General features: G+C 33.5%; 1 protein-coding gene across 1 annotated transcript; it reads left to right on the top strand.

The window, feature by feature from the left end:
- Positions 1 to 4,663: 4,663 nt before the first annotated feature.
- LOC128989170 (E3 ubiquitin-protein ligase sina-like) lies at positions 4,664 to 13,811 on the top strand. Its single transcript, XM_054411039.1, has 3 exons — positions 4,664 to 4,672; positions 5,919 to 6,007; positions 12,918 to 13,811. Exons 1-3 carry the CDS (start codon positions 4,664 to 4,666, stop codon positions 13,702 to 13,704), a joined length of 885 nt encoding a protein of 294 aa, XP_054267014.1. The 3' UTR covers positions 13,705 to 13,811.
- Positions 13,812 to 14,753: the final 942 nt, after the last annotated feature.

The raw sequence follows: 14,753 nt of genomic DNA, 5'->3' as shown, positions 1-14,753 counted from the left end.
ACCTCGTCACAGCTCCGTAGTTTCCGTATATATTACGGCCGTTTCGGCATCAAAATGCCATCCTCAGATACATACATCCACCGGATTTGGCGTCGTCAAACTTGGAACACACACGTAACACGATAACAAACATTTATCGTGAACCCTATTGATACTTGCAGTCAGCTTCCGTACACGTACTCATCATGTGCGCGACAGGCCTGTCTTTCGTTTTTATGTTTTAAATGTTTGTTATCGTGTTACGTGTGTGTTTCAAGTTTGACGACGCCAAATCCGGTGGATGTATGTATCTGAGGATGGCATTTTGATGCCGAAACGGCCGTAATATATACGGAAACTACGGAGCTGTGACGAGGTAATTGTACAGTTATATTATTATTTAAAGTTTCTTCTTTAGTAAAGCTCCGCTGTTATATTATACGTTAATAATAAATTAACATATTCAACTGCAATTATTAATATTGGTTTGACACCGTATTTATTAAGGAAACCTCTATATTATCCTAATAATATATGATTATATTTTGAAAAATAGCCTTCCTTGTGATAGTTGTTCGACTACTACAAATAGAAATATTTTAATTTTACAGCATCATATAGCACGCTAGGTATGAGTATGGATTTACCGTATTAGGGGTAGGTATAAGATGAACAGTGTCATCACTCACCCCCGCTTGATGTAAGATTCCAATAGCAGAGGAGATGGTATTTTAGAGAAACAATATCTCACTGCTGCTTCCATGAGATAACAGACCAACTTTGTCTTTCATGTTTTATCTACTGCATACATTTATAATATTATCGTGAAAAAGGTCTTATCTGTCTGAACCTACTTGCTCTTTTCTCCGTCTACGTTTTATATTCATTCACCATACCTGTAAAGGTTTTTGGCGGTTTCATTGCGATCGTCGTTTTTTACGTTATTTTCGTTTTATTACAAATAAAACATAATATCCCCACAACAGCAAACCTACAGACTAAGAGAATTTCCATTTGTCTGCATTGATATACAATAATATCTATTTAAATAACATTAGGTTAAACGAGTAGCTAGTATTGCTGCTACAGAGAGGCTAACAAAGTATGTTTTTTAGTAAAATATTAATAGCCTAATATAAAATAAATACATTTGCCAAGTTTGATCAAAATGTATCCATAAACAAGCAAACAACAACATTTTAAAATATTCTCAATAAGAATAACATGGGAATTTTATATTTTAAATTTCCTGATTTTTTTTACCAATAACCCCACAAAACAACTTCAATATGCTAAATTATTTGTCTTTTTAAGTTCCTTAAAATGGTCTAGAGAAATTGGGGAATTTGGTTCTTTGATGGTCAAAAACGAGAAAACCCAATTTTTACCCCATATGACCCCTCGTAAAACCCCGTTCCCATTGTCCGATCATGCTGGTTCTCAAAATCAAACTCATTCAAGTTCATCCTGCCTTACACCTTCAAACCCAATTTCATTAAAATCGAACAAAAATACTCAAGTTATCATGTTCAGGGACACACACATATATATTTAAAGATATATATATATAAAAAAATAATATAAAAATAATATAAAAATAATATAAAAGTTTGAACGAATAGTGTTTTTGGTCTTTGGGGGAAATCAAAATGAAAAAGTAAATCGGTCCGGGCCCAAGTCTTAACATGAGACCTACGGTTATAGTTACTAGTAGTTATAGTTTCTATAGGGAAATTCGCTAAAAATTATAAATATTTCTCTTAGCTTTATCCCACTTGCATATACCCAAGCACATAAATGTGTATGATTTCACTTTTCGTGTTAAATCAAAACCGATACCTAAGTAGCACAGGCATATTTTAGATTTTTTTCTTTGATAAAATTGCCAAAATTGTAGTTTTAAAGCAGAATAAATAATTACAACTACTGATTATATTTCAAGCTTTAAAACTTGGCATATAAATTCAAATTTTATGTACTTTCATTTTATTTACTTTAGAACACAAAAAAAAAACAGAAAATAATAAATCAGCAAATTTCTCCATGTTATATTTCTCAGAGGATATAAAACAGCAGCACTACCAGCGTCCATCATTGACTCAGTCACCTGGGGCGATACTAATTGAATACTGACAACATCGATAGTTTGTTATAGTTTTATGATAGGGATTTAATTGAGTAATATGTGATCGTGTACCGACATGTTATGATAAAACAATTCTTTTCATCTCATTCCTTATCTTTTATTTGTTTCCTGTTGTTAATTGTAACGTAACTAAACTATTATTTTTATGTATATATATATTTAAATTGGTAATTATAAGTAAACTCATAAAAAGAAATGTTTACAAATTCAAGTAATAGAGATTGTATGAACAATATTCATTTGTTATTTTTTAGTTAAATCATTCAAGGGAACAATGGCATACACATGTAAAAACCAAGTAGAATAAAATAAAATATTCTCATTTAGAAAATCGCTGATTTTCCTTTTAGTTGACAGCTAACTTTAATTGTTAAGACAGCACATCACATTGAATTTGTTAAACTAGAAATGTTGCCAGTTACAAACTTAGTTTTCTGTTTTATGTAAAGTTTAAAACAAAAGTAAAATATTATGAATCGCAGTATGGAATTGCAGTGTTTATTAAATTTAAAATTCGGTAGCAACTAAAATGAATGTGTTAAAAATTAATCAGTTTTCTACAATTCTAATAAAATACTGTGACATATTTCCTAATTTAACAGTAGTTTTTATGTGTATTTAAAATAATTGGATTGCAACAAGAGCCTATTATGTAGAGTAACATGAAATATTATTACAATGCTCCATTGCTCGTTAATCAAGGATGGAACTCAATTAAATATGGTATATAACTCTTATAATTACGTAGATAGGAACTGTATTAAGTTTTCGTATGAAATAATATTTTATTTGGTAATTCATTTAAAAAGCCTGATTACCTCACGTATATTTTTGCCCTACCTTTACATCCTAGAGTGTTAGTTATAGCCCGAAACTGTTTTACACATCATTTCAGGCTAGTCCTAGAGGTTAGTGGCATTTGCACATAGATGAAATCCATTGGTGGTTGGTGGAATTTGAACTTGGGACCTCACGAAGCGAACATAACACATAACGTAACATAGTAAAATGTGAACACATAAATTTTATTATGTAATCGCTGACCTCAGGCAAATTAAGTCCCGCGCTCTACTTGCTCTTCCTATAGGAGCATATAACTCACAAGTAAATACAATGTACGTTGTTTATATACAATTAAAATTCTTAACCAATTATACAGATCTGCTTAGCCTAATGACAATATCAACAATATAATTATTATGCGAGTACTTTTCCAGAAAAAATCAATGGAAATCATGCAATCGACAATGATAATTAGCTTCATTTTCTAATAACATAAACATGTCAAGGTTTTGTGATTTGTTGGAAGTATTATCTATTATTTATAGTTAATATATAATTGAAGTTGTATTAAAAAATGTTAAAGCAGCTTCCAAAATAACATGAACACAAAACTCTGCCTACATTAATTGGTATTAAAAACCAAAGGGTAATAGTGATAAATTTGTTTTGATGGACACTGTATACTCACATTTAGCTTTTAATATCCTTTAACTTTTCTATATCAGTGCCAGATGAAGAATTTATTTTAATAGTAAGACATGAGTATCAAAATTTGATCCATACCGATTTTAACAAAAAACTTAATCCAGTATACAACTCTCGTAATAAGATTGAGGCCAAATCAATATTTTAGCAATGTTATTTCACATCTAAGTTAAACAAAAATTTTGTAATATACTATTTTCTCTCTACGTATTTACTTAACAGCATTTACTGACAATGCAGTATTATAACTAAAGCGATTAGTTTTGCATTTTAATCGAAACAAAGCGACCTTTGTAAACAAAGCGGAAGAAACTGGGTTAGTTAATCAACCAGGGTGACGTAAGCTTGGTGATAAAGGCCAGAGTGGCCTTAACCTTCTAAAGCTGAGTACACTGTCCACCTTCCAAACAACAGACCCTAAACACATCCAAGTTACTGTAGCAGATGATACCTTGCAGTCCGGCCTGACCCTGACTTTTAACCTTCTAAAGCTGACTACACTGTCCACCTTCCAAACAACAGACCCTAGACACATCCAAGTTACCGTAGCAGGTGATACTTTGCAGTCCGGCATGACCTTGACAATTAACCTTCTAAAGCTGACTACACTGTCCACCTTCCAAACAACAGACCCTAGACACATCCAAGTTACTGTAGCAGATGATACCTTGCAGTCCGGCCTGACCCTGACTTTTAACCTTCTAAAGTTGACTACACTGTCCACCTTCCAAACAACTGACCCTAGACTCATCCATGTTACTGTAGCAGGTGATACCTTGCAGTCCGGCCTGACCTTGACACTTGACCTTATAAAGTTGACTACACTGTCCACCTTCCAAACAACAGACTCTAGGCACATCCAAGTAACTGCAGGTCTATATCTTGTAGTCCGGCATGACCTTGATAGTCTACGTTTGAATCCATAATGTACCTTACACCTTTACAACAATGGAAATGCATGCAAATTCGGTGATAATTACCACACCATGCTCGTTTCTCCATCTACATAAGACTAAATTATGCAGCACACTAAACACATTCATAAAATACATGCTAGAGGTGAGTACATTTACGTTTTGCAGTCGTCAAACGATATACACCAGACAGACCTAAATCGGTTGTAACGATAAACCGGAGTTACCTTGACTTCCCACAGTTTATCACGTTTTCTATGTGCAGCCTCTAAATAATGTAGGAGTAGGCCTACACTAGGTACTTCCTAGTTGGGTTATTGTGTCCAGACTGACGTGACCTTGAACTTGATAGTTCACTTCATTACGGAATCACCAGTTAATTTGACACTATATTAATCAGGACATTGTTTGAAACTAGTACTACTATCAAGGTTAAAAGATTTGTCGTGTTATTATGATAAATTATTTTATATTTTATTTTGTTTCCAACAGAGTTGCATACTCAAATTTCTGACCCCCCCCCCCCAAAAAAAATAAAGAGGGACACCTTCTTGGTATATTTGCATTTATTGAGTTCAATACATTACAGGCAATTCTTTATTATGTGATAGAAATAGAGTATCATTATCTTTATTCCCTACCAATTATATCAAAATAAATATATACGCATGACGAATTATAAAGTGTGGAAGAAAACCTAGAGTCACGTTTATTTAATACATGTTCATACTTGAGTAAAAGCGGCCAACTACAGTTAAATAAATATAAGTATAGGTTTAATATGTTTCGGCTACTCCTTAATTTTAAGACAAACTAAATAAAAGTCAAAATTTAAATACCTAACAAAATAAATTTGAAATCGTGACCATTTAACGTAGGCCTGTGGCATTTATCTTTAGACACTCAAAGTCCAATGACAAATTCAAAGTCAATAATATAGATAAGGGCTATTAGAATGCATTTTGAAATCATGTAATTGAATATAAAAACCTCTAGTTAAAAATTTAAGGTTTAGAACTTTTTACTATGTCAAAATCGGAACGACGTTGACATGGACCATGATGATTGAGCTTTTAATTTAAGACTATTATTAAAAGACTTAAGCAAATGAAAAAGCTACAAAAGGGACTGCATCCATTCTGCACTTATCTTGCATTCATATTCTAAAAATACCCATGTGTACGTTTCTGTCTTAAGATTGATACATTGATGTTCAGTAGAACTTTCATAATACACTTCATAGGTAAACACAGAAATTTGCAAGAGTGGCAATAAATGATTGGGGATTGACAGACATATGCCAATGACATTAGCTACTGGGTCAGTGACGTCATTAGGAAGTACCTAACTTCCCCCTCCCCCACCCATTGTCAGGGTCATGACACAGGCAGCTGCTAGAGGGCCATCTTCTACTCAGTCTGTGTGTCTGTGTGTTGGAGAGTGGGGCCACCGCTGCTGCTATGGACGAGACAAACACGAGGTAACCCATGCACTCTTTATCTTATCAAACTTCAACAGTCAATTTATTGCTCCTCGTATCACCAATAGGTTAACAGTTTGTGTGTTTAAAGTATTTGTTACATGTGTGTTTGTAAGTATAATATTGCATAGCTGTATGATTAGCTTATGTTGTTATTGTGTGTCTACGCGTATGGTGTGTTTCAAAGTTTATGGGAATATATGAGGGCCTATCTGGTCGTCTCTAGTTTCAGATTATCTAGTGGATTGTGAGTGATACCTAGATATTCTATAATACTGAAGACAAGGTGCGTTAAACCTGTATAATGTAGATATTCAAATTTGTCTTTTGGCAATAATGTTTAGGCTAAGTCAATGTTTACTGTTAAATTACTCTTTGTCAATAATATTAGGTACAATATTTGTTTGATTTTGACAAAAACCTATGAATGTCAAGTTGAAAATTAGTTGTTTCTTTGTTTTGTAGCTGTGTATAGTTTTCGAAGTAAGTATATGCTTGCATTGTTTGGTATGTGTGTTTCTTCTACGTCCACGCAAATGTAAAGATAACACTATTGTCATATTGATGGGTTTCTACTCATTAAGTTGTAAAATAGTTATTTTCCAGTTAGAAAACATCAGTGTAGCCTAAGAGAGTTGTGAATTGTCCCTATAATTTATCACATATATCACTATTCCGAAACAATCACATTAGAAGATTTTCTGTAATAGTCACTGATAGAACTTTATTGTTAGTGTGAATTGAATTTTCCTTGCAGTCTAATCCACATAGGCCTATTCAATTTGAGCTCGGATCGTTATCGGTTCACTAATGAATCAAAATTAAATAGATTAGATTGTCATATCTTCTACAAGATTGTTAAATACATCATCATCAAAAGTACTCTGCTCTTGTCCTTGTTAGATGATAACTACTAGTTAAATTTAGCATCTTGCACTCTGATAAAAATGAACGGTGAACTCTTAATTGTATACATTCATTTCAAATAATAAAGTGAGGACGAGTTATTTCATGTGACTGTTTATTTTACAGGCCCAGGTAACACAGAGAGTGCCCGTAAATTCTAACGCTTTATGCTGAAGGCCATATAGCCCGTGTCTTGGGCATCGAGGTTTGGGTTGGCATTATAAAACAACAAGCTTTTCATTTAATGTGATTCTTCTGTGAGAAAAAAAAAACTGTTTGCCTCAAATGTTAATTGTTTTCGCCTGGGATAAATAATCAATTTAAAACTACAAAAACATCAAAGGAAATTTAGGTAACCTATAAGTAAAAGAAGCAGTTTTTAATTTCAAAACTAAATCATTTTTCCAGTGTTTTGCCTTATAGTTGTTCATCAATATCAATATAAATAGATTCGTTTTACTTTTATGCGTTTTATGTTTCAAACATAAATCTTATTTTAATACCATTTATTAAAAAATTAAAATATTTTCATATTTTTTTATTATATCAGAACATTTCAATAGGTAATAACATGGTTTCTACAACTTTTAATAACACTTTTAGTGGCTGACTGTAATTATTTAACCAATGAGGTAGTCCTAAAACGAACGAAGGAATCCAAATGCTATAGGTAAACTTTACAAACGAATCATTTGGTCCTAAACAGCCGGGTAGCTCAGAGATTATAGAGCTCGTCAAGTAATCGAAAGGTCACCCATTTGATACTTTGAAAATAGTATAGCTTTTTGATAGTTCGAAACCTTACCCAGCTGTCCTCGATTGGGCTCTTAATGGTCCTGACTAATGGAACAGGTGATCTTAGCCAGTAAAAAAGCTACACCAGAAATCACACGATACACAACTCACCATTCACTCATATTTGGGTTAGAATCCGCACATAAGTGGCGTCCTCACCTCAAATGATAATGATAATAAAGTTCGCAACACTTCACAATATTTTTATTTATGCATTTTTTTAAACAACGCGCATGCCTACTAGATAGGGCTCCTGAAGAGGTACATCTGAAGAGGTGATAGTGCGATGTTTCAGTGCACTTCTTGTGTTCATTGTCCTCACATTATCTCCAGGCAGAGGTAAACGACCGACGACCATGACCGTGGGAGGATATCTTCCTCAGGCGTTGAGTCTCGCCAAGTGTGAATCAATCACGGCTCAGGAATGTAAAGCTTTTTATAGAAACAGTACTTTGGCTGCAATGTTATCTCTAAATATTATTTAGTGTTTCGGTGTTGAATGCCTGATTTCGTGCAACTAAACAAATTGAAACTACCAAATAACTTTGAGTTACTGATTTCCCAAATGTTGAAAACATTTCAGTTTATCGTGTACCACTATAATTTGTTGTAGGGACACAATAGACGATGTTAACGATTTGCAAAGTCACTGCTATAAACTTTGGAAGTTAGTTCCATTGTAATGATTTCCAAAATCTTTGTATACATAAAACATTACTTAAATTTGTATTTTCTATCATGTTAAAATTTTGTATCTGATAATCTAAGATAAAGGGTTTGATAAATATTATTATTATTATTATTATTATGTTAAAAAATGTTAGTATCACATAAGGGAACACGACAACATAAACTGGGGGGACTATAGGCTAATATTATAGGACTTGGTATTTATTTATTTTAATTTTATCAACATTTTCATGTATAATGTAGTCATTAACCAAGCATGAGTTGAGGAATGAAGATTTGAGCTACATAACCTCACTTTTTACTTCCATCTATTTTGATCTGGACTGGAATGGATTATTGGTATTGCTTTTTTTCCCAAAGTGAGGAGACAGGATAGGGGAAATATTGTTAGTTTTTATTCATAAAGTCTTTTGGTATTGTAAAATGCTAATCACTCGTTGTTTTATGAGTATTTTATGAGTATGAGTATTATTGTGTTTGGTTGTCTCATGTATATGTAAACTTATACATGATATGGAATGGTGAAACTGGGTGACAGAGGCATTGACGACTCCGAGTTTTAACACGGGGCTACCAGCCCGGCCCAGGATTAACTATTTCCATAATACTACTATGATGCACACACACACGCATATATAATAAACACACAAACTCATAGTCAAATATAATAATAAAAAAAAACATAAAAAGAAAAAAAGAAAAAAAAATGTTTTTGTTCAAATTATGGTTGTTTATTAAAGATTATTTAATTCGAAAATAAAATAAATGGATTTATACGATGTACCTGTAAAAGATAGTATAATAAGGCAATAGATATAAGTTTTCCTCTCAAATAGCTTGCAGCTAGAGAGGTATACAAGGCGTTGCAGTGTACAACAAATTTTCGCATGCGAGAAATAAACAAATTAAATTGAATTGAATTTAATTGAATTATTATTATTATTATTATTATTATTACCAATCGAGATGAGGACGCCACCTAGGTGCGTATTTTAACCAAAATATGAGTGGAGGATGAATGTAAAAAATTTTATGTTGCATGTAGCTTTGTTTCTGACTAGGTACGCCCGAGATTTTATAAATTGTAAATAACGATAAATTAGCGTAAATAATCTTAGCTAATTAACTGCAATCATGATCTGCTAAGGGCTAATTTCCTCTGGAATTCAACTATGATCTTCCTTCGTTGACGTTAATATTGGCTATCCATAAAAAAATCGTGATTATTTAGTAGGGGCACTAAACACTAAATGATTAATTATACCTCATTAAGGAGTAAAATTAATTTAAAACAGTATAAGTTAACACGTGTTTGTATTTGTAACTAATATACCAATAAACACTGAGGAGGTATTCATGATAACGTATTTTCCTGAAACAATTCGCAAAATTTCATTATCTACTGTAAATATTTCCTTCATACTATATTACGATAAAGTAATATGAATGCACCGCTATGTATAGTTTGCGACAAGAATACTTAAATACTTTCTTATAAAACGGCGACCATACGTGGTGAGTGTAGGATGAGTGGTGTTAGCAATAGGTTACAATAGGCCCTACTTACCCTTGAATCTGAAAGTTTCTGGTTTGATCTTCAGTGGAGTTGGATTGCCAGTTCCAAATGCCAAATAAATATACTATTCTAATTATAAATAAACATTTTTGGTGTGTATTTTTGCCCAGCTATTATTTAATAATGTTATGGTTATTTAATGTTTAAAAGAAGAAAACAGATTTTAAAAATTAAGAGTCGAGTGTTCAGTTACAATCTTATTTTAATCACTAATTAAACAATTAAGTATTTCCCCCTAAAATATTTCTTAGATGTATAAAATTCAATTAAACTTAAAGTAAAAAATCTACTAGAAGCTTTACCAATTTTATATTTTAGAGGTTAATCATGAATGGGATATTTAATTGGTTGTATAAAGGACTGTAATCGATCAACACTACCTTCTTCCATGTGTATATTAACTGTCTTGTTAATTTAGTATAGGTGTAAATATATTGTTCATGTGTGATTAGATGTATTTTTATTTATTTTCGTATTTATTAATGATGGTATCTGACGAAAAGAACAATGGTAGATAGTAACACCACGGTTTTAAACTATTTCTCTACAAATCATAAACATTCCAAAAGCGTCAAAACATGTAATCAAACAAAGTATGCTAGATGAGGAAGTAGGTCTGAAACGGCAAGGTTAAGACGACGGAAATCTTAGAAACCGGATATGAAATTAAACGTAACCCAACCGCCTCAGGTAACGTAACCGATCCAGCGGCCAAGGTCGCGGGCAACCAATAGACGCAGTGGTCGTCCCACGGCTTTGTTTATCATTCTTATTCAACCCAAGCTCATGCCTTCCTGCTGCATCATCGCTGTAAATATCTCCTCGCCCACTCCTTGCAGGACACTACAACACATGTATAACATACGTGGTCATGCGTGGGTGGCTGCATGATGATAACACATATTTCAGTTAAAGAATTCTAAAATTAAAACTATTCGAATAAAGTAGGTTTCGGGTTTTCTTAAAAGTCGGCAGGAGTCAATAATTTTGCATTGTTTTTGACTGTCAGATGCCAGGCAAAACGTCCTAGCGCAGATCAGCAAAAACATGCGTTCACAATGAAGCATGTCAATCATGCAGAGTAAGCTTAATTGAAGAACAAAACATTTTATATGATTCTTAAATTTATTTTCCGGGTGAATTATTTTTCGGATTTTTAAAACTTGTGTTTTAGAGGTTGAAAATAATTACAGTTTAAGTCAATATGTTTATGTAGTTTGACAAAATAATTAAAATTAAAAAGTATGAATGAATGAATTTATTCCACCACATATATAAAATTACACAACCAAATATACAAAAAAAGAAAAAGGGTTGTATGCAAAATTAAACTAATTAACTATAACTAATTTACGGAAAGTAAATAAAAGAAACGTCTTATAACACTTAAAACATATATTTACGCTTGTATATTACGGTAATACCATCTTTTTTGTATATTTACTGTCTTGTGAGTAACAGTATAAGCGTAAATATATGATTTAAGTGTTATAAGACGTTTCTTTTATTTACTTTTCGTAATATTAATAACACGTACAATGCTGATCAAAAAGTTTTATCTATAACTAATTAACTATATACATGTGTCAAAGGTTGTTCCTATCAATTTAGTCCTGGAATTAACAGACATAGGCTGTGCCTGTGCGTCTGCTAAGTCGCTATAAAGATTGAATGAAATTAAGTGGTGCATTTTAGTTTTATTAGATAGCATTAGCAATATAGTTTTATTAGATTTAGTTTTAGTGGATAGAAAATCACGACCGCGGTTTCAATTATAGCTTTAAAGTGAGATATTTTTCGCCTTTTTACCTAAACAATGCCGTAATATGTTTCAACCATTAATGGGCAGAAAATCCAAAATGGCCCGTGGTCCTGCCGACTCTTAAGTCATAATCGTATCCACCAAGGTGTACAATTTATCTTTCTTTCGATTTTGTCAAAATATTGACACACTAGCAAAACTCAAAAGAGTACACAGTTCACGCTACAACGACGACCAGATTGAGGAGAAGAAATCAGCCACAGGCCAGCAACGAGCTAAACGAAGGTCAGCAGTGCTGATCTTTAATGCTTCTAACAGCTTCTTAAATGTTGAATGTTGTACGTTTGCCTCTTATCACAGTACCTAACTTTTTGATGATATCAAAATGTCGCTGGAACTTTATAATTTTCATTTGATTGGGTTCGTGTACGTTATTACGTTGATTAATTAAGTCTTGGCAGAAACCAAAATGGGTCATTCAACATAAGGACGAGTCAGAGATATCACACAAATGTTTTGTTTGTAAGCTGTTTTATGTCTCTACACATTTTCCAATCTTGTGGGTTGCAGCCAAAACTATTTGAGGACGAATTCAAGAGAACTACAAACCACTAAAAATAGTATTATACGTAACTAGGCTATTTAAATTCAATTAGACTTACAAAATAACATATTATTATGTAAAGGACCAATTTGGTTAATACTTAGAACGTATTCTGTGTATACTTAGAAAACAGTTGTGAGAAGGAATATTATTCATAACCCCTCTGTAAAAGGGACCCTCTGTAATAGTAGCATTATATGCATTAGCAACCAATAATTTTTACAAATAATTAGTTTCAAGTAGTTGCTAATGGTGGAAGATTACCAGAAAACATCCGTAACAACTATAAATAGCGGTTTACGCAGTAACGGCAACTATGTGTTTATGTGAATGTTTTTAAAACCTCAGTGACGGTGGAGGATTGCCAGAAGATCGTCGATTGTCTAAACAACAAACATCACATGACATTGATTTGCTATTAATACATTGTAGTAACAGCAAATTGATTTCAATTAATGCATGTGTTACAAGACCTCTCTGACGATGGAGGATTGCCAGAAGACCCTCTATTCTTCAAACAACAACAACAGTAAGTGTAGTAACAGTAAATTAATTCCCATTCATGTTTGTGTTACAGGACCTCGCTGACGATGGAGGATTACCAGAAGATGTTAGCCACCATCGACAGTACAGCCAAGTGTCCCGTGTGTCTAGAGAGAGTACGCAGCCCTACAACCCTATGTAACAACGGTCACGCCATATGTCGCCAGTGCAAGCAGACGCAGCAACACTGCCCTACTTGCAGGGCACCCTTCTCCCGAATCAACCCTGTGTTCCTCAACGCCCTCATGGACCTTCTACCCTCTCAGTGTCGTAACTCCTACAGAGGATGCACCCTAGTGTTGGACAGAGAGTCGCTCATCGACCACGAGAGGGAGTGTCGGTTCAGGATGGAAAAGTGTAAAGTGCGAGGATGTTCATGGCAAGATGAAATTACTGGACTGCTAGACCACGTGGCCTCAACACACCCCAAGTCTTTCCTTACTTCCCCAGCTGTTGTGAGAGCTCCTGACTTTATCGTCTCTGATGAAGAGTACTCAGCCTCTTTGGTAGCTGTAGAGGACTGCCTCTTCTGGGTGCACATCACCAACAACTTCTACAAGAAGCAGATCCCCGTGATCGTCCAGTGGCTACAGCGGGAGTCCAGGGTGTCCAGAGTCCTATGTGACGTCACTGTGGTCAAGGATCACTTCAGCTTCTGCTACTCCCAGACTTTAGACTCCGTGGAGCCTGTGGAGCAAGCACTATGCTCCACCCTCGCCAAGCAGTTCCTCGTTACTCCTAACTCCATCTTCCCCAACTTCATCAGTTCCAAGTACGAAGTAGAGATCAGATTTGAAATTCGCCTTGAGTGCGATAAGTAACGTGTCTTTGTGAGTTGGAAACGAAGGACTTTTAACCAATTTGATTTTTTTTTTTACTTTTATACGTTTTTATTATTTATTTTTGTAAGTATAGAAATTATACTTATTTTAAAAACTGTGTCTCTTTTCAGTCCTGTGTCTCTTTGTATAATACATTTCAGTCAATTTTAAGGTGACATTCGATTAATAGTTTCTAGGCTAACCATCTCGTTCGAGAAATTCTCTTCATGCTGGTTTTAGACCTCAACTAAATGACGCACTAGCTGACTAACTTTCAAACACAATGAATTCAGCCTCAGACACATTACTTGAATCATTAAACCGGATTTTATCGCACGTTTCTTTCTAACAATAAAAAAGGCAACATCCAACAACCCACACCCATATTAAATTTCCAATACTAGCTCGACCTACAACCATCTACATTGTTTAATACTCCAGGTTAGAAATATTGTGGTATTCTTATATTTTACTCAGAACTATGTCCATAAGGATATAGAATTAAAACATTAAAATACAATTATTCTATTTATTCGTTATATTTAATAATTAAACACGAGTAATTAAGTCAGATAAGTATTATAATACAATTTAATAATTTTTAGAACGAGTACTAGGATTACATTTCTATGTAATACTCGATTTTTCAAATTTCTTCCATTGGACTAATTTTGTAAGATACATTTTAATAAAATATTGACATACTTAATGACTATACGTTTTCACTGACATGAGAAATTTGGTGCCTGCGATTTCTATGGTTGAATTATTCAACATCTCTATTTTTAAGATTAAACCTCGGCGTATTAATTCAAATTTTACAAGACTCTATTAAAATCCAAATTGCATATTACGGACAATTATAGACTAATTACTACCACTAGTGCTAAAATTTGTTTCGTCTTCTAAATGTTGTTGTAAAATATCTTTTAGGTACGTGCAATTTTTAGCTTAAACAAAATACAACCGTAACAAAGTTAAAACGTTTATAGAATTGAAGTAAATTTAAACGATTGTATGGAATGATCAGCATTATTTTATGATAGATA

This window comes from Macrosteles quadrilineatus, unplaced genomic scaffold (genome assembly GCF_028750875.1).
Source record: "Macrosteles quadrilineatus isolate MER2022 unplaced genomic scaffold, UCM_ALF_1.0 Scaffold_3__2_contigs__length_128488019, whole genome shotgun sequence".
NCBI classification, from domain to species: Eukaryota; Metazoa; Arthropoda; class Insecta; order Hemiptera; family Cicadellidae; genus Macrosteles; species Macrosteles quadrilineatus.
This window is presented reverse-complemented; position numbering and strand designations above follow the sequence as displayed.

What these genes read in the sequence shown, in the direction of transcription:
- LOC128989170 (XM_054411039.1), top strand. An exon ending in ATGGACGAGACAAACACGAG is followed by an intron (nt 6,008 to 12,917) that starts GTAACCCATGCA and finishes TTTGTGTTACAG; the next exon opens with GACCTCGCTGACGATGGAGG.